General features: G+C 40.7%; 1 protein-coding gene across 4 annotated transcripts in view; it reads left to right on the top strand.

The window, feature by feature from the left end:
- Positions 1-19,071, top strand: part of NBAS (NBAS subunit of NRZ tethering complex) — a 366,039-nt gene that overhangs the window by 193,483 nt on the left and 153,485 nt on the right. For 3 of the 4 annotated variants that reach the window (XM_040496113.1, XM_040496111.1, XM_040496115.1), the window contains 4 exons: positions 4,453-4,584; positions 9,884-9,997; positions 14,514-14,671; positions 15,669-15,758. In XM_040496113.1, the coding sequence (XP_040352047.1) occupies positions 4,453-4,584; positions 9,884-9,997; positions 14,514-14,671; positions 15,669-15,758 (494 nt within the window). The remainder of the gene's footprint in view (positions 1-4,452; positions 4,585-9,883; positions 9,998-14,513; positions 14,672-15,668; positions 15,759-19,071) is intronic. The other variant, XM_040496112.1, reaches the window with a different exon arrangement.

The raw sequence follows: 19,071 nt of genomic DNA, 5'->3' as shown, positions 1-19,071 counted from the left end.
TTTTCCGTGGTGCTCCATTAGCAGGACTTTTGCTGGCAGTGTTTGCACGTCATCTGATGGGTTTGAGAACCTGCGACTGAACCTGCTATCCTGCTGTTACTTCTGAGAGATTTCCTGACTGAAGAGTGTTTTAAGAAGGACGTTTGCTTTCATGTCTTGACAGCTTTCCAGCTTGATATATTGATTTGGAGCTTCCAGTTGGAATGAATGTCAGAAAATTTTCTGGATGGGGACACGGGATACTGCGTTTGTATCCTGTGTGTTGTGTTTATGCCGTAGATCCAACTTAGGGTTAAGCTGCTTTTGTAGTCATCAGGGATACTGGACAAACCACATAACTTGGTATTTAAACACTTAAGGTCCTGGTATTTTTTTTTATAGCGTACATAGTTTATTTTGTCACTCTGCTTTGTTTTGAAGCCTTGGCCTATACTCCAGGAGTTGGTACTGGTCACCAAGTGAAGGCTAAGGGTACTGAGTGACACTTAAAGAGTTCATAGAAAACAGGAACAGAAATAGCATGTAAAAATGATTCCTTACGTTTGAGTGTGTGTGTGTGTGTGTGTGTGTGTGTACACGTGTGTGCTTTTCCCCATCATTTGGAAATTCATGTTTTATGTAAATTATTCTTAATATTCACGTGGGCAGATGTGGGATATTTCAGTTGTCCCCCGTGTTTTCTATAGTAGGGTAAATCACTTTTCAGTCTTACAGCACTGTGGTTAAAGCCACCCATAGCCAGTTTTGTCCAGCTAGTGACTGGACACGTATTTCACCTTTCTTTTTGTTTAGGTTTTCTCATTCACAAAATGGGGATGCTAATAAACAACTTCTAGAATTGCTAATAGACATGAAGGCCATGTGTTCACAGTGCCTGGGATATCGTAAGGGCCGTGCAAGCATCAAGTGTCATCTTTGTTATTTTACATGGAGGTTCTAGTGTCTAATTGGTGGTGGAGTTAGAGTGGTCTTACCTGCTTGTCGTTGTTCCTCTTCCCCACCATCTCTTCACTCTCGTGTTCCTACTCTGCTTTCCTTCCATTCAAAACCCAAGTTAGCTTCTTACCCTATTCTAGGAACTGAAATGATGAAGGGAATAGGGCACACTTCTGACTCGGGGCGACTAACACTGATAACAAGACAGAGTCACACGAGTGTCACGTAGGAGTTTAAATTCTGATTCATCTGCTCTGAGCTTTGTGACCTGTGGCATCTTCGTGTTTTTGAATGTCCCCTTCCTCAGTTGGAGATAATAATACAATATTCTGTAGATAGACCTGAAAACTCTGTCTTGAAACATTGAGAATTTTTACATTAGAGGATCTCATACTTCACAAGTATTTCTGTGCATAGGTCAGTAGTAGTAATACAACTAACATTTATTGAGTAGCTTTCATGTTCTAAGTATATGTATTTGTTCTCAAAAGTCTTCTATGAAGTAGCGTCTATTATTGTTTCCAACTTCCAGATAATGATATCAAAATAGAGGAGGTTAAATAGCTTGCTCAGGGTCACGCAGTTAGAGATGGAGCTAGAATTCAAAGCTAGATAGTTTGGTACAAAAACCTGTGTTTGTAAAGAGTGGACCATACTCTTCTGATGAAGTGGTGTGAAAGTAAAAGATTTAATAAGGAAACTCCGGTGTTCTTGCTCATCGGCTAAGTGACTGCTGCATATTGTCACCTTCTTCCCCTGTCCAATTCAGATTTGTACTTCAGCAATGTCACGAGTAACTGCCTGTGCTGTTGTGTACATTTGGTGCCATTTGTGAGCGACTGAAAGTGGTATTTTGCATCTGTGGTTTGTTGGGCATGATTCCCTGTCTGTGCCTTACAAGGTGGTGATGAGAGCGTTTGGCACGTGTGTAGCTGGTCGGTAAGAGCTTCTTATGTCTGAGATGTGTGTGTGTCTGTGAGAGTTATAATTGTGTGTGTGTGTGTGTGCGTTTAAAACACTGGATCTATATTTGTGAGATCCACAGGAAAATGAGGGATCCTCAACTATTAAAAGATGCATATGTGCATATCTTTTTCATGGTCATTAATTCCATTTGAAAAGGAATTTTAAGTATCGGAGACTCCTTTCCTTCATAGAAATATAATAACATCTAAGTCTTGAATTTGCCTAACCAAGAAATCACATTTTGAGATATAATTTAGCATGTCCTACAATAAGCAGTAAAAGAGAATTGGTCCAGTGATTGTCCAGAGGCTCAAAAAATAGAGAAATATATAAAGTAAAAAGACGTTTGAATAAGGCAATTGCACTCTATTAGAATTCCACTCTGCAAATTTACTTAATGTCCTTAAAATATTAGTAGTTATGCCTTGCTTCGGGCAAGAAACAGACAAAGAACCAAACTTGGAACTTCAGAGAAAATGAAGATCTGTTGCTATGTGTGACTTCAGTTTAGAAAACTGAAAAAGTAGAACTTTGATTTTATTGAACTAGAGAAAGAATGGCTGTATAGTAAGGAAGTCAGCTTACTAGAGTTATTGAAACCAGGGTTTCCCAGGTTCTTACATATGTAGACTGACCATGAGATCTCGGTAGGGCAGGTTTTATTTGGAAAATCAAATGAGAAACATGCAGAAAGTACCTTTCTCATAGTAATTGCATCTGAAATAATGAGGTAGTAATATACATTTTCTTAAAATACATACAAGGAGGAAAACCCGTAAAACAGTAGCAAATGTTAAGAAAAAAACAAAACAATTTTTTGATTGAGAAAAGTTTGAAGAACGCTGTATCAGTTAATTTTTGCTAGCCTGTGCTATAGGAAAAGTCTCGAAAGCCTCAGGGCCATGGAATAGAAGGTAAGTTCTCGCACACTGGCATTTCTGCAGCTTGGGTTTGTGAAGTGGCATTCTCATGGGAGGGAAGAAGATAAGGAGTGGGATCCCATGGTGACTCTTAAACATTTGCTCAGACGTGGCATATGGCCACAGAAATCACATGACCAAGCCTAAGTCTAACGTCAGGTGGGTATTTGGGGCACGGCTCATTGTGAAGCAAGGAACTGAAGTCTACGTCTACCTTCCGTTTTATAGTGAAGGCCACAAGGGATTACTGTACTAGCAGATGCATGAATAGCCCTCTTAAAATAACCCAGTGTACACTGAAGTATTTAGGAATAAAAGGATGCGACATATGCAACTTATTCTCAAGTAGTTCAGAAAAAAACAGGTGTGAGTGTGAGTGTGCGCGCACACGTGTGCATACAGGCATTCGTGTGTATATATGTGTGGAGAGGGAGGGCTCACCTGCATGATTGCACACGTGCATGTGTAAATGGAGCAGATTATTAGCAAGTGGTTATTCTTGGCAAAGCGTACAGAGTTCTTGGTATCATTCGGGCAACTTTTCTGTAAGTTTGAAATTAAATCATAATGAAAACGTACAATAAAAGGGCCCATTCCAAAGAAAACTACTACCTCTCTCCTTTATCTCGCCAACCCCTGGACCCCCTGCCACTTACCTATAAGAAGTTTTGGGAGAACCCAGAATATATGGGATAAAGCCATGGATTTGGGAATGGGTAAAGGAATGAAGGTATGAAAAACATTTTAAGGAACTGGGTTGAATTCTGGTTCCATCACTTTTTCAGTGACCTTTCTGTACCTTTTTTTCCTCTGAAGATAATAGCATCTGCCTTACAAGTTCTGCCTTGTAGGGTTAATATATGTAAATTACCTACGACAGTGTCTGGGATATAGCTCAGGCTCACTGAATGTCAGCTGCTGTCATTATAGTTCCTACTGTTGTAATTATGGGGGACTGGCCTCCCCGATAGTGACATGCTTCTTAAAGGTTGATACCTCTCCCTTAAGTAAAAAAACATCTCTTTGTAGCATATACATAATACTCTTTGCTGAAGCTTTTTTCTCCCTTTAAGTGTCCTTAATTATCTTATAGTGTCAATCACTGTGATCAGACATGTTTTATTTTCCTAATATCTGTCTTAAGTGAGAAGATAGGGCCGGTTTGGAGAAAGGTTAATACATTGGAACTGTGAGCACTTGAAAGATCCCTGCCCTTTAAAAACAGGGGTGATGACATGGCGGTAGAAATATAGATGTTTGGAATATGGGATGGATTTTGGGGTGGAGGGGTTAGGTGAATGGGGGTGCAGGTGTGATAGGAAGTATCTGACGTTTTCAGAGACAGATACTGAATTCTTTAAAATTTTCCGAGGCCTTACATGGCAGTTGAAAAGGTGACGCTTTGTCATAGCTCTCGAACGTCAGTGCCTTCACTCTTTCAGAAGCTGGGTGACAAAAGATCCAAGCTGTACATTATTTATTCAAAAGCAACAACAATTATAATTTTTTAAAAACAATTGTGTCTTAATTCTTTTTGATCTGGAGGCTGAAAGCTTTCATTGTGTTCACTTACCTAAAACTTGGACAGTCATGACACTCTTCCGTGATGTCCCTGGTTACCAGTCTTTAGTATGTCTCTCTTCCTTAGTGCGACTGTGCTCTGATCGGATCGGCCTCATCAAGGAGTGTATCTGCCAATCCCCCACATGCTACAGACAGTCCGCCAAGCTTCTGGGCCTTGCTGACTTGCTGAGGGTAGCAGGTAAGCTTTGAATGCTAAATTGCAGAGTAGGGTTTCTGTGTTATTCTTGCCATCATCCCAGGCAAAAGTCAGAAAATCTACCTCCAGGTGTCAGGGAGCTGTTCTTGAGCAAGGATTTGTCTTCTCTACAAAGATTGGCACGTTATAAAAATGGGTACCCATACTGAGCTGCTGGTTCTTTAAATGAGGACAGGCTCATTCAGGATGCTACAAAGAGTAGCAGCCAGGATTAGCATTTATCACCAGAAAGCTTAAGTGTAGAACAGGTCAGGCCTGCCAGGTCACTTTCGGTGCCCAGATTCGGTGTGGTGTTTTTGAACCTGAACAATTTCTTAAAAAAAATGCGTGCATTTACTGTTTGGTGGGGTTTTCACATAGGTGATCTTACTTCATCTCCTATTAAATGGTGGTGATGATGGTATTTTTCTCATTTTATAAGGGGAATTAAGGATCAGAGAAGTCCAATATCTGGCTCAGCAGGGTTAAATAGCAGAGCCTGACTTCTGAGGAGTCTTTCTGACTCTTTCATGTTTCTTTAACCACACTGTTCTGCTTACCAGGGTCTGTTAATAATTTTCTTTTGTATTTTTGACTTAAGCTTATCTCCACAAAAACAGTTGTTGGCCATATGTTTTATAAGCAGTGGTTTGACGTTAGACTTGTCCAAACCACATAGTATAGGCTCAAAAGTAAGTGAGATTTCTGTTTATATTTTGAACTTTTAAAAACATATATATCTAGTATATTTAGGGGACATACATTTATAAATGTTTTTAAATCTTAATATAAATGACTTACTCTTAAGGGCTACAGTTTTAGTAAATTGTCCTGTGTCATTGTCCTCTTCTAGTTCTGAAAGCAGAGAGTTAGCATCTTTACCTGCGGGCCCACTGCAGCTTTGGGACCTGTCACCCATCGTGAGGCATTTGGATGACAGGGTGGGGGCAGGGAGTCAGAAAACCGCTTCAGTCCTCACTGTCCCATACGCTTGCAAAGTGGCTTTAGCTCCAGCTGTTGTCTCTGGTGACTGGCAATGATACCCTTGCTTCACCCTCCAAGTTACAGGATCCCCAAAGGAGTTAATGCCTGTAAAAGCACTTCGTAAACGTTGAAGCGCTCTGTTCATCAGGGACCATTTTCGTAAGGAAATTTCACAGAAACGAATGAAGCAGCTCAGGGATACTGCCAGCATTCTTATGCACCCACTAAGACTAATTTCCCGTTTTGTCCTGTGTCATGTTGACACGAAACAGGAATATCAGTGATCTTGGTAAATTGTAGGAATTTTAAATGGTATTGACTGACATTCTTTCAGTCCCCTTCTGTACTAGTCATTCACTTAATTTATTTATTATAATTTTTAGGGGTGCCTGGGTGGCTCAGTCGGTTGAGCATCCGACTTTGGCTCAGGTCATGATCTCGCGGTTCGTGAGTTTGAGCCCGCATCAGGCCCTGTGCTGACAGCTCAGAGCCTGGAGCCTGCTTCGGATTCTGCGTCCCCCTCTCTCTCTGCCTCACCCCTGCTTGTGCTCTGTCTCTGTCTTTCAAAAATGAATAAACATTAAAAAATTTTTTTTTATTTATTATAATTTTTAGAGAAAGCGTGAGCTGGGGAGAGGGGTAGAGGGAGAGAAAGAATTCTAAGCAGGCTCCATGCTCAGTGTGGAGCCCAGTGTAGGGCTCGATCCTCAACCTGACTGGGCCACCCAGGTGCCCGGATACTCCTTTTTACGTAGTAGCTCTTCGGTGATGTACAACAACCTCTTGTTCCCTGCGTTTTACAGATGAGGAAGCGGAAGCACAGAGAGGTAAAGTAGTACCGCTAGGTACTTTGGATACAAAGTTCTGTTCGACGCAGCTTCTGCCCTCCTGGCATTTGGAATCTTAGAGGGCTGAGGAAGCAGATAACTATGCTGCAACACAGGACATGATGTGTACCTGGCTTCTGCAACCAAATGTTACAGAGGTTGGAAGAAAGGCAATGCTAATATTTTGCCCAGTGAGGAGGGTAATTAAGAAAGGAATCACAAAGCTGGTGACATTGATCTGAAGCACACAGGGTGTTTGGTTATCTACTGCTGCCTTACAGACCACCCCAAAGTTTAGTGACTTAAAGCAAAATCATGTGATTTTTATTCTCCCAGTTCTGGAGGTTGACTGGGTTCAGCCAGGCAGTTCAGGATCTTTCATGAAATTGCACTCAGTGTCGAGGGATAGATGGGTTCATCTCAAAGGTTGCTTTACTTACATGCCTGGCACATGGTCTGGGAAGACTTACATAGCTGGGGGATAAAATAGTCAGGACCTTGTCTCTTCTCTTTATGGTTTCTCCTTGTGGTCTTTCCATATGATGGCCTCAGAGTCCCAGTACTTCTTACGTGATGGCTGAGGGGTCCCAGAGTCAGTGTTCCAAGAGAAACCAGAAAAAGCTTCATGGAGTTGTCTAATCCAGCTTTGGAATTTGGGCAGTTTCATTGCCATTGTGTCTTATTCATGGAGGCAGTCACATGGGCCCTCCCAAGTATGAGGGAAATACATATGGGCCCCACCTGAAGGCTTAACTGGGCCCGGATAATCTGCTTCTGAGCTGGCTTACTCACTTGGCTGTTGGAAGAGACCTCAGTTTCTTCCTGGCTGGTGGCAAGAGGCCTCAGTTCCTTGCCACATGGACCTCTTCATAGGGCTCCTTAACTGTTCTGTCAACATGACACCTAATTGTTCCTCAAGCAGTTGAACCATGAGAGACTGAGGAGGAAGCCCTCGTGTCCTTTATGACCTAGTCTTGGAAGTCTAGTCAAGTAAATCACTAACCAGTCCCTGTCAGTGGGAGGGTCACTGTGCTCCATCTTTAGAAAGGAGTGTCAGAGAAATTGTGGATGTGGCTTAAATTATATTTCATATACTCAAAGCCTTATCATGACACCATTTATGTTCTTTCTTTCAGACTAAATATCAGAATCATTTTAATAGATGTCTTTTTTTTTTAAATGTTTACTTGTTTTTGAGAGAGACAGTGCATGAGCAGGAGAGGAACAGAGAGAGAGAGAGAGAGAGAGAGAGAGGGAATCACAGAATTCAAAGCAGGCTCCAGGCTCTGAGCTGTCAGCACAGAGCCCAACACGGGGCTTGAACTCATGAACCATGAGATCATGACCTGAGCCAAAGTTGGATGCTTAACCAACTGAGCCACCCAAGAGCTCCTTTAATTTTTTTTTTTCAACATTTATTTATTTTTGGGACAGAGAGAGACAGAGCATGAACGGGCGAGGGGCAGAGAGAGAGGGAGACACAGAATTGGAAACAGGCTCCAGGCTCTGAGCCATCAGCCCAGAGCCCGACGCGGGGCTCGAACTCACGGAGCGCGAGATCGTGACCTGGCTGAAGTCGGATGCTTAACTGACTGTGCCACCCAGGCGCCCCAAGAGCTCCTTTAATAGATGTCTTGTCTGGCTGTACTCCTGGCTGTTAAGAATTTGTTTTGTTTTGTTTGCAATATTTTTCTAGATCATTCTTTTAGGCTGTTTTTGGTTATGTTTTCCCACTAATCCACCTGTTCAGATTGGAACTTTCTAGAAAGAAAAACAGTTAAATATTTGAACTTTGGACTTGAAGGTGACCATTTAACCTATCTCCATGTAAAAGTTTACATTAACTACAATAATAATCCTCCCCTTATGCTTTTATTCTTATCTAAGTTACTTGTTACTGCCCTTATAGCAAAGATATGACTCTTATTTTGAATGTGAGAAAACAGGGATAAAGAAGTGAAACAATTTATTGATGATTTCACAGTTAAGAAGTTTCTCACTTTGAATCCTTTACTCTTATCCTTTCTTTCCACCTTTTTGTTATTGTTGGATGATGGTAATTAATGGATCCTTAAAGTCAGCTGACTAGAGGCTTTATATCTGCAAAATATCTTTGCCACCTAGCCAAGCTGTCTTATGAAAAAAAAAAAATCACCCTTGGTCCTTTCATTTTTTTATTTAGATATTCTGAATAAATGCAAACATTTTGAGAGGATTATCTAGGAAATAGGTTTTATATTAAGTGTGATATGTGCATGTATTTTTGAGAAACTTTGTGCATATTGTTCCATTTCCAGTATTATGTGTCAGTGTTACAGAACATGGGTTTGTTGTTCTAATAATAATACTATTATGAATCATAGCGTTCTATCCTCTCTTACAAAAACCAAAACCTAATGTCTTTCAATTAGCTTAGGCCAATACTTGGATTTTAAATCTGTGAAATACAGGATGGAGATTAATGGTAACATATTTTAAAACTTTCATTCAAACCTTTCTGTGATATGTTTACTTTTTCTTCCAAACTGCATTATAGCTTAAAAATGCAAGGATCATTGCATTTTTCCTTTTTCTTTTTGGAAATATTGAAAATAATTTTAAAGTTTCATTACTTGATTAAAATATAACTTGTTTACTTTTTTTTTTTTTGCCTAAGTGTACAAATTGTGTTTATGTTGTAACTTTGAATTATAATAGAATCTCTACTTATTTCACTGAGTATTTTTTTTGAACCCCAATTATATGTATGACTTGGAGGTACTGAGAATTTAATAAGGGAAGGGACCCCTGTCTTGAGAGATCTTAAATTCTGATACTAGATGTAGATTTTTAAAACAATAATCCCAATAAATTGGTATTCTGAAAATGAAAAGTGAAGAAACATGTAGGAGGTCACCTAAACCATACTTTTTTCGTGAAGAAAGTGTAGAGATGTCAAAGAAGGACATCACATCTAAATTGACTTCTAAGAATCTTTTTGAGAGATTAAGATCTTGTGTTACCGTAAACTGAATTTTGGTATGTTTTCTGAGAGCCTGCATGCTTACTATGATAAATAAAAGATAGTACTGTTAGTGAAACCATAAAGTTATAACCAATTTACTGTGTGTTTAAGGCTCCCCTCTTTGTATTTGTCATTTGTTAATTATAATCAGAAATAGAACATTCAAAGGGCAAAATATTAAAAAAAAAAAATAGCAAAATATTTAATGCCACTACTGGGAGGAAAACTTTTTCTCTCCCCACTTAGGTTGGAATGGTTGGTCTGGGGCTGATACTGATCATTGATCTCTTAGGAGAATGAGAGCTAATTCCAGGATTAATAAATAGATTGGAAGGTCAAAGTTGCCTTGACATTTGTCCTATAATCTTTTAAAAAATCAGTCTAATCTCTACCTTTTATTTTTTAATTAATTCAAAATACAGTGTTAATGAGCTGTTTTATTAATTGATGCTGCCATAATCATTAAGTTGTTTGCATGTGCTTACAGGTGAAGACCCAGAAGAAAGGCGTGGACAGGTTCTGATCCTTCTAGTGGAACAAGCACTTCGTTTCCATGACTACAAAGCAGCCAATGTGCATTGTCAGGAGCTGATGGCCACAGGTGAAATAGACAAATTACTTAACACTTTGCCCAGGTCCGCTTTGCATGATGAGTAATGGAAAAGGTCTGTTCTGAAATCAATTGGCCTGATTGGGAAGCCAGGCACATTTTCTTCAAAAGACTTGAGAAACCTTTTATGAGCACTAATCAGTCTGTATTCTTTGTGCTTATATATTAATGTAAGTACTTAATGGGCTCAGGGGTTATATTTTAGCTGAGATTTTGGTTGCTTTCCATTGTCTATTAAAAATATGCTCATAATTTTAAGAACAATTTTATATAAAATATTTTAATGCCTTTTCATGTATTATATAAAAGAAAATTTGAAATTTTTGAATTATCTATGATTTGTGAGTAATGTTTCTAGTCTTTAATTTTTTTTTAAAAAAGGATAACATAGTGCTTTTCAAACTGATCTTGAGAAGTTAGGAAGTAGTCTGCAACCCTAAAATTTTCTATATTGAAATTTAAATTCCAGTCTCTGGAAGATCAGATTTGTATGTGTCTGTGTGTGTGTAGAATAATTTCACTATGAAAGAACATATTCCCCCATGGGGTAGGAAGTGATGTTGTCTGATCATAGACTCTCTACTAAATGATCTGCTTTCTGTAGCTGTCTCTGAATGTAGGAAAGCTCAAGCATATCTTTTTATGTTCGGCATAGAAGGAACATACTTAAACATCATAAAAGCCATTTATGTAAAGCCCACAGCTAATATCATCCTCAATGGGGAAAAACTGAGAGTTTTCCCCCTGAGATCAGGAACACAACAGGGATGTCCACTCTCACCGCTGTTGTTTAACATAGTGTTGGAAGTGTTAGCATCAGCAATCAGACAACAAAAAGAAATCAAAGGCATCAAAATAGGCAAAGATGAAGTCAAGCTTTCACTTTTTGCAGATGACATGATATTATATATGGAAAACCCGATAGACTCCACCAAAAGTCTGCTAGAACTGGTACGTGAATTCAGCAAAGTCACAGGGTACAAAATCAATGTACAGAAATCAGTTGCATTCTTATACAGTAATAATGAAGCAACAGAAAGACAAATAAAGAAACTGATCCCATTCACAATGGCACCAAGAAGCATAAAATACCTAGGAATAAACCTAACCAAAGATGTAAAAGATCTGTATGCTGAAAACTATAGAAAGCTTATGAAGGAAACTGAAGAAGATACAAAGAAATGGAAAAACATTCCATGCTCATGGATTGGAAGAATAAATATTGTCAAAATGTCAATACCACCCAAAGCTATCTACACATTCAATGCAACCCCAATCAAAATTGCACCAGCATTCTTCTCGAAGCTAGAACAAGCAGTCTTCAAATTTGTATGGAACCAGAAAAGACCCCGAATAGCCAAAGTAATATTGAAGAAGAAGACCAAAGCAGGGAGGCATCACAATCCCAGACTTTAGCCTCTACTACAAAGCTGTCATCATCAAGACAGCATGATATTGGCACAAAAACAGACACATAGACCAATGGAATCGAATAGAGACTCCAGAATTGGGCCCACAAGAGTATGGCCAACTCATCTTTGACAAAGCAGGAAAGAACATCCAATGGAAAAAAGTCTCTTTAACAAATGGTGCTGGGAGAACTGGACAGCAACATGCAGAAGAATGAAACTGGACCACTTTCTTACACCAATCATAAAGAGAAACTCAAAATGGATGAAGGACCTGAATATGAGACAGGAAACCATCAAAACCCTGGAAGAGAAAGCAGGAAAAAACCTCTCTGACCTCAGCCCTAGCAATTTCTTACTTGACACTTCTCCAAAGGCAAGGGAATTAAAAGCAAAAATGAACTATTGGGACCTCATGAAGATAAAAAGCTTCTGCACTGCAAAGGAACCAGCAAAACTAAAAGGCAGCTGACAGAATGGGAGAAGATATTTGCAAATGACATCGGACAAAGGGCTAGTATCCGAAATCTATAAAGAGCTCACCAAACTCTGCACCCGAGAAACAAATAATCCAGTGAAGAAATGGGCAGAAAACATGAATAGACACTTCTCTAAAGAAGACATCCAGATGGCCAACAGGCACATGAAAAGTTGCTCAACGTCACTCCTCATCAGGGAAATACAAATCAAAACCACACTGAGATACCACCTCAAGCCAGTCAGAGTGGCTAAAATGAACAAATCAGGAGACTATAGATGCTGGAGAGGATGGGGAGAAACGGGAGCCATCTTGCACTGTTGGTGGGAATGCAAACTGGTGCAGCTGCTCTGGAAAACAGTGTGGAGGTTCCTCAAAAAATTCAAAATAGATCTACCCTAGGACCCAGCAATAGCACTGCTAGGAATTTACCCAAGGGATGCAGGAGTGCTGATGAACAGGGGCTCTTGTACCCCAATGTTTATAGCAGCACTCTCAACAATAGCCAAATTATGGAAAGAGCCTAAATGTCCATCACCTGATGAATGGATAAAGAAGTTGTGGTTTATATATACAATGGAATACTACTTGGCAATGAGAAAGAATGAAATCTGACCTTTTGTAGCAACACGGATGGAACTGGAGAGTGTTATGCTAAGTGAAATAAGTCCTACAGAGAAAGACAGATACCATACGTTTTCACTCTTATGTGGATCCTGAGAAACTTAACAGAAGACCATGGGGGAGGGGAAGGGGGAAGAAAGTTACAGAGAGGGAGGGAGCCAAACCATAAGAGACTCTTAAAGACTGAGAATAAACTGAGGGTTGATGGGGGGTGGGAGGGAGGGGACAGTGGGTGATGGGCATTGAGGAGGGCACCTGTTGGGATGAGCACTGGGTGTTGTATGGAAACCAATTTGACAATAAATTTCATATTTAAAAAACAAACAAAAAAAATCAAGCGTATCTTTTTACCTAGTGTCTTTGCTTTCATAGCGAGTGGTTAAAAATGTAGTGCTTCACCTCGTAATAACTCATGGAGCGTGCACTTAAGAGTTTTGCACTTCGTGTATACCGTTAAAGAAAAATATTCTGTCATTTCTTAAAAATTGTAAGGAAGACATTATTCAGGACTTTTGCAATAGATGTTAAAACTATTGCATTAAGGGAGAGAGAAGAGACTCAATGCCAAATACGAGAAAGACAGCTGGCGACTTAAAGCCAAGGAGCATGGTAGGGGGTCAGTGGGTGGAAAATTAGCACGAGACATCAAGGTTCGTGGCATTCTTTCTGACCTGCCTTAACAGGATTCTTGCTGAAGGCAGGCCAGGGTGATTAGATATCAGGGATGAGGGATGGGGAATTTGCTCACATATCAGCAATGATCAGTTGTCAAGGGTGGGAGATTCTCTCTAAACTGACTTTTTTGTAGGATTATTGCTGAAACTGGAGTATGCAGGCTCAGCCAGGCCAAGGTGTAGGCCTCGTTGGGAAGAAGCTTCAACAGAGCCTGATATTTGGTCAAAGAAAAAAATCATTTTCAGTAACATCTATGAAAATGTTTAAGAGTCTAGGGGAAAGCACTGTGGTTTGTAATATCAGCATTAGAAAATCCGTTTCATAAAAGCTACCTACATTCAGAATACCAACCAATATTAACATTAACCAGTTATTAAGCCACTATTGATATTAACCAATATTGACTTTGTAACATTAAGTTCAGAATAATTATGGTTGTCTGAAAAAAACGTGTATTATTCTAAAATTATTTAGAGAGCTTTGTTAAAGAATTTTATTCCCGTAAGGCGTAGTACCTGGATTTTTACTTCGTATGTTTAGAGAAATTGTTCTGGACCCAGGCCTTTGTACTTAGAAAAAGCAAAGCCTTTCCAAATGGAACTTAGAAAAAACAAACAAACCCTTTCAAACTAGAACTCCCTCAGTGACAAATAAAACTATATTTTACTGGAGTATAACGTTGTGCAGCAAACATCTCTGCTTAGTGCCACGACGGAGAGCGTGCCTTGCACTGTCCTTGGATCTCTGTCTTCTATAAAGTGAATGTGTCTGTGTAGCTGCCTGTAATGGTTTTTCTTTTCTCACACTTGGCAAGTTTACAAAGTGGCTTTTAAATATAAACGTGATTTAATCCTTCAACAACTCAAGGAGGAAGGCATTATTACTGTCCCTTTGTGGTAGTAAAGGAGCTGTGACATCGGGGACTCCCTCAGGCACACACAAGTGCTAAATAGCAGTGTTGGGCTGTATCCTCAGGTCTTCCTAATTCAGATCTCTGACTTAGCTTTTTACTCACGTCAAAGCTAAGTAGGTGACGGGTAGTCCTCGTCAGGTATTCTAAAAGGAAACAGAGTTTATCAGAAAAACAGGTGGGATATTGCTAACCTTTCTGGATAATAAGCCAGCCCAGTATTTCTTCTCTACTTTACTTTAGATCCTTATGTTGTTTCTTACTGCTTATAAAAAAGTTACGCGTCTCTCATGACCAAGACTGTGCTTTGGTGACACAAGACCTGAGCAGAAATCCACTGAGTTTCTCATGTTAGGCTGGAGATTTTTCTTCTGGTGAAAATCCGTTTGTTTTTTCTTGCTCATTTTATAGGTTATTCTAAGAGTTGGGATGTTTGTAGCCAGTTAGGACAGTCAGAAAACTACCAGGACTTGGCCACGCGCCAGGAGCTCATGGCTTTTGCTTTGACACATTGCCCTCCTGGCAGCATCGAACTTCTCCTGGCAGCGAGCAGCAGTCTGCAGACAGAAGTAAGTGTTCCAGTAAAGTCACTCCCAAACTGTATGAAATCTGATTTGTTGGGTGTGTGGGTCTGAGATCTTGTGATTGTTTTTTTTTCAATAATACGGAAGAAAAATAGCTTGCCGCTTATGTGAAAAGGGATTTGAAGATATTGGATAGAAGGTAGTGTTGTTGGCTTACTATAGTAAGGGAGAAAGGTAGGAGGTAATATTAAGAGGTAAATTATTGGATATAATGGAAGAAATGAGTGTTGCCAAGAATTAAACATAAGAAATGGTCATGGAAAATATGTTAAAAACCAGTGGTGATACCATCCCTCGGAAGTCGTTTGGAGAGTGCCGGATCCTAACCACTAGACCACCAGGGAACTTGGAAGTCCTTTGGAAATGGCAGAGGACGGAGTTTTGGTTGGGGAGATGCTCAGTTTCCCAAAATTCACGGGACCTGCCTAAGAGTGGATAATACTTTTGTTGCAAAAAATATAGAAGAAATAAATAGAGGGTATAAGAATATAGGAGGAGATTCTGGAATTCTCCTTTTCATATCCTTGTCATTCAGTACATTATACACCAGGTTTTTCACCATTGGTGCCCACTTCTCAAATTGGGAAGCCATTCAGGAAGTCCTGAAGTAAGCCTGTTACCAAAAAGTGTTCATTATGAAATAGCAGTTTTTTCCTCAAAAGAGTGCTTTTAAAATTACCAGTCTATGTTGTAAAGTGAGGCAAATTTAAAGCACAGTTCCTTTAGGGGCACCTGGGTGGCTCAGTCGGTTAAATGTCTGACTTCAGCTCAGGTCACGATCTTGCAGTCCGTGACTTCGAGCCCCACTTTGTGCTCTGTGCTGACAGCTCGGAGCCTGGAGCCTGCTTCAGATTCTGTGTCTCCCTCTCTCTCTCTGCCCTTCCCCTGCTCAGGCTCTGTCTGTTTCTCCAAAATAAATAAACGTTAAAAAAAAAAAAAAAACCCAACAGTTCCTTTACAGTATGTCATGTTCTCTTTTCAGATTCTTTATCAAAAAGTGAATGTCCAGATCCATCCAGAAGGAGGAGAGAGTATCAGTGTTTCACCGTTAATTAGTAAAGCGCTCCACGAGGTGAGTTAGTCTGCGAGGGAGGAGTTTGAAAGGTGACCATGAGTGGAGTGAAATGGGAGTCGCCTGGCCGTGTGTGTGTGGGAAAACTTTTTCTTTTAAACGTTTTTTTTGTGTGTGTGTGTGTGTGTGTGAAATACAACATTCATATTAAAAAAGAAAAAGTACAGAAAAGTGTCCAGCTCCATAAATTATCACAGAGAAAGTAGCCATGAAGCCACCAGATAGAGAAATTAGTATGACCAGCCTTCCACAAGTCCCCCTGCACCCTGTCCCAGCTTAGTTTCTAGCTCTTCTTTTTCCTTCCGGAAATCACCAGGGTTGTGACACCAGATCTTTGTGGCTTTTGTTCTTATTTTAAGGAATTTTAATACCCATCACACCCCTCCCAATATGATTTGACCTATTTTTGTACTTAATGGAAATGGCTGTGCTCCATAATTTTTGCGAGATTCCTTCATGTTCTTACACGTGTATAGTTTATTCACTGTTCTGCTGTGGAGAAATTAGTTGCGGTGTGCGTATTTTACAGTTCATCCATTGCGACGTTGACTGGCGTTGGTGTCTTTTTACTTTTGGCTACTAGAGATGAGGCTGCATCAGCATTTTGTACATGTTGCTGGTGCACATGTGCATACCATTCTGTCCGGCATCTGTTTACCTCGGCCTGGAAGCGTATGTTAGCGGGTGTCTGTACGTTTAGCCTCCGTCAGGAATCCCAAATGATTTTCCAAAGGTTTTTTACCATTTGCTCTTTTTTTTTTAAATTTTTTTTTTTAAGTTTATTTTATCTTAATTATTTTGTGAGAGAGAGAGAGAGAGAGAGCGTGCACACGCGCACGGGAGGGGCAGAGAGAGGGAGAGAGAGAATCTCAAGCTGGCTCCTCACTGTCAGCGTGGAGCCTGGTATGGGGCTCGAACTCACGATGTGAGATCATGACCGGAGCCAAAATCAGGAGTCTGATGCTCAACGACGGAGCCACCCAGACGCCCCCGACTGCACTTTCAGGAGCAGTGTTTGGGTTTGCCATTTATTCCAATCTAGCAATTTGGCCTTGTTAGCTTTTTAAAAATCTTAACTCTTCTCTTAAGTATTTAGCGGTATCTGTTTGGGATCTTGGTTTGCATTTTTCTCATGACTAATGAGATGGAATTAGCTCTGGAGACCTCTTCTTTTGTGAGGTGTCTGTTCAGTTCTCTTGCCCATTTTCTATAGAATTTTTCTCCTTTTCCCTTGGCTCACTGAGATTCTTGTGAATAAAATATGTCTGAGCCACCTAAGTGTGTACGTGCCTTGGGATAGTTCATCCTGGGAGAGAAAGGAAGAATACTTGTGCCCTGACACCGTTTTTCTTTTGGTCAGTGCTGGCTCCATGGCCATTCACTCTCCAGACCTGCTTCTAAAAACATAAAATTGTCATTTTTTTTAGGTTGAAGAAAGTAGTCCAGTTTTTGACATTCTAATTGGGTCAATTAAGAGATAGTAATTCTCTTTATAGATTGGTTTTCCACAGGATTCCTTTAAATGGTAAGCTTCACTTTTTTTTTTTTTAATGTTTATTCTTGAGAGAGAGAGAGAGAGAGAGAGACAGAGACAGAGCGGGAGTGGGACGGGCAGAGAGAGAGGGAGACACAGAATCCCAAGCAGGCTCCAGGCTCCCAGCTGTCAGCCCAGAGCCCGACACAGGGCTTGAACTCTGGAACAGCGCGATCATGACTTGAGCTGAAGTTGGACGCTTAACCAACTGAGCCACCCGGGTGCGCCTAAGCTTCACTTACAAATGTGAAACGTCATTCATTTTTCTGATACCTATTTTGGAAGCCATCTATTGTGGAACGTTAGCTGCACCTAATCTCTTTTTTTTTTTTTTTTTAATTGGCTGTATCCATTTTGCCAAACTCCTTTGCAGTTGTGTACTATATAGTTACTTTTAAACATCTGATACAAAGTTTCAGTTGCAGAATCTATTCATGGAGTTTCTGCAGAGATATTATTCCTCGTGGGTTATGTATGACTACGCCATTTCCGCAGTTCGTTCTTTTCTATTAAAATTCAATTTGACAAACCTATTGAATATACCGGTGTAACCCTAGTTCAGTGCCGAGTGATCTGAGGATCTCAGAATGGGAGAACCTTTTGTGTTTCGGGAGTTTTCCCCTATTCTTCTTGTGATGGTGACTTCAGGACAGCATCCACCAATAGATTTTTCCACAGTGAGGAAGACGTCCTGTATCCCACTGTGGCCGCCAGCCACATATGCCGTGGGTACTCGAAATGTGGCTAGCACACCGAAGGAATCAAATTTTAAATTTAATTTCATTTTAGTTCAATTTAATTTTTTTTTTAACGTTTATTTTTTTGGGACAGAGAGAGACAGAGCATGAACGGGGGAGGGGCAGAGAGAGAGGGAGACACAGAATCAGAAACAGGCTCCAGGCTCTGAGCCATCAGCCCAGAGCCCAACGCGGGGCTCGAACTCACGGACCGCGAGATCGTGACCTGGCTGAAGTTGGACGCTTAACCGACTGCGCCACCCAGGCGCCCCCATTTTAGTTCAATTTAAATAGCCACATGAGGCTTCTGGCTACCGGCTTAGGTATCGCAGTTGGAGAAGATTAGACACCGGGTGGAGGATTGTGTGCCACCGTCAACACTGCAGACAGTGGACTTTTTTGTCGTTGGATTCCTTCCTCTGGGTGGAAGCCGAAGTGTTTTCTAGGGGCGTGGAGTGTGGTGGATACGTTTCTTCTTTGGCATGCTTTGACTTGTAGTCGTACTGATTACCGTTTGTTTTCACTGGATGTGAGAGCACATTAAATTCTGTGGTGTTTTCTCCGTGGGACTCAGAACACTTGTGGCCAGCAGTCACCGAATGTCCTGTGTATCAGGAGGAAGTTGGCCAATTGTGCCATCTTTCAGGGTCCAGGTGAAGACCTGCTTTCAGTGAGATCTTCTTCATCCCAAGTTTTGTATCTTTTGAGCCTCTGGTGCTTCTCCAGCGGTTCAGCCACATCTCCCACCTTCCCGTCTGTCTCTCTCGCCTTGTCTCTTTTCACGCCTCCCAAACATGCGCTGGGCTGCAGTCCTACTGACCTTGCCACCGTTCTCCGGAGTTGCCTCTGTCAGCCCTTTGGTGTTACTTTCCTGGCTGCCTCTGCTGCCCCTCTTGCCTTGTGCTCTGGTCATCTCTTTCACGCTTTGAGCCCATCTGAAGTATCATTTTCTTCGTCAGGTTTTCCACGAGTTCTCTAATTACTGTTGCTTCTGTATCCCCCACACATTCTCACATCATCGTGTCAGCATGTACGTGGTATG

Source organism: Herpailurus yagouaroundi, unplaced genomic scaffold (genome assembly GCF_014898765.1).
Source record: "Herpailurus yagouaroundi ecotype Mexico unplaced genomic scaffold, PumYag 188, whole genome shotgun sequence".
Classification (NCBI taxonomy): Eukaryota; Metazoa; Chordata; class Mammalia; order Carnivora; family Felidae; genus Herpailurus; species Herpailurus yagouaroundi.
Note: the sequence above shows the minus strand (reverse complement) of the source record. Positions and strands in the feature narration are given on the sequence as shown.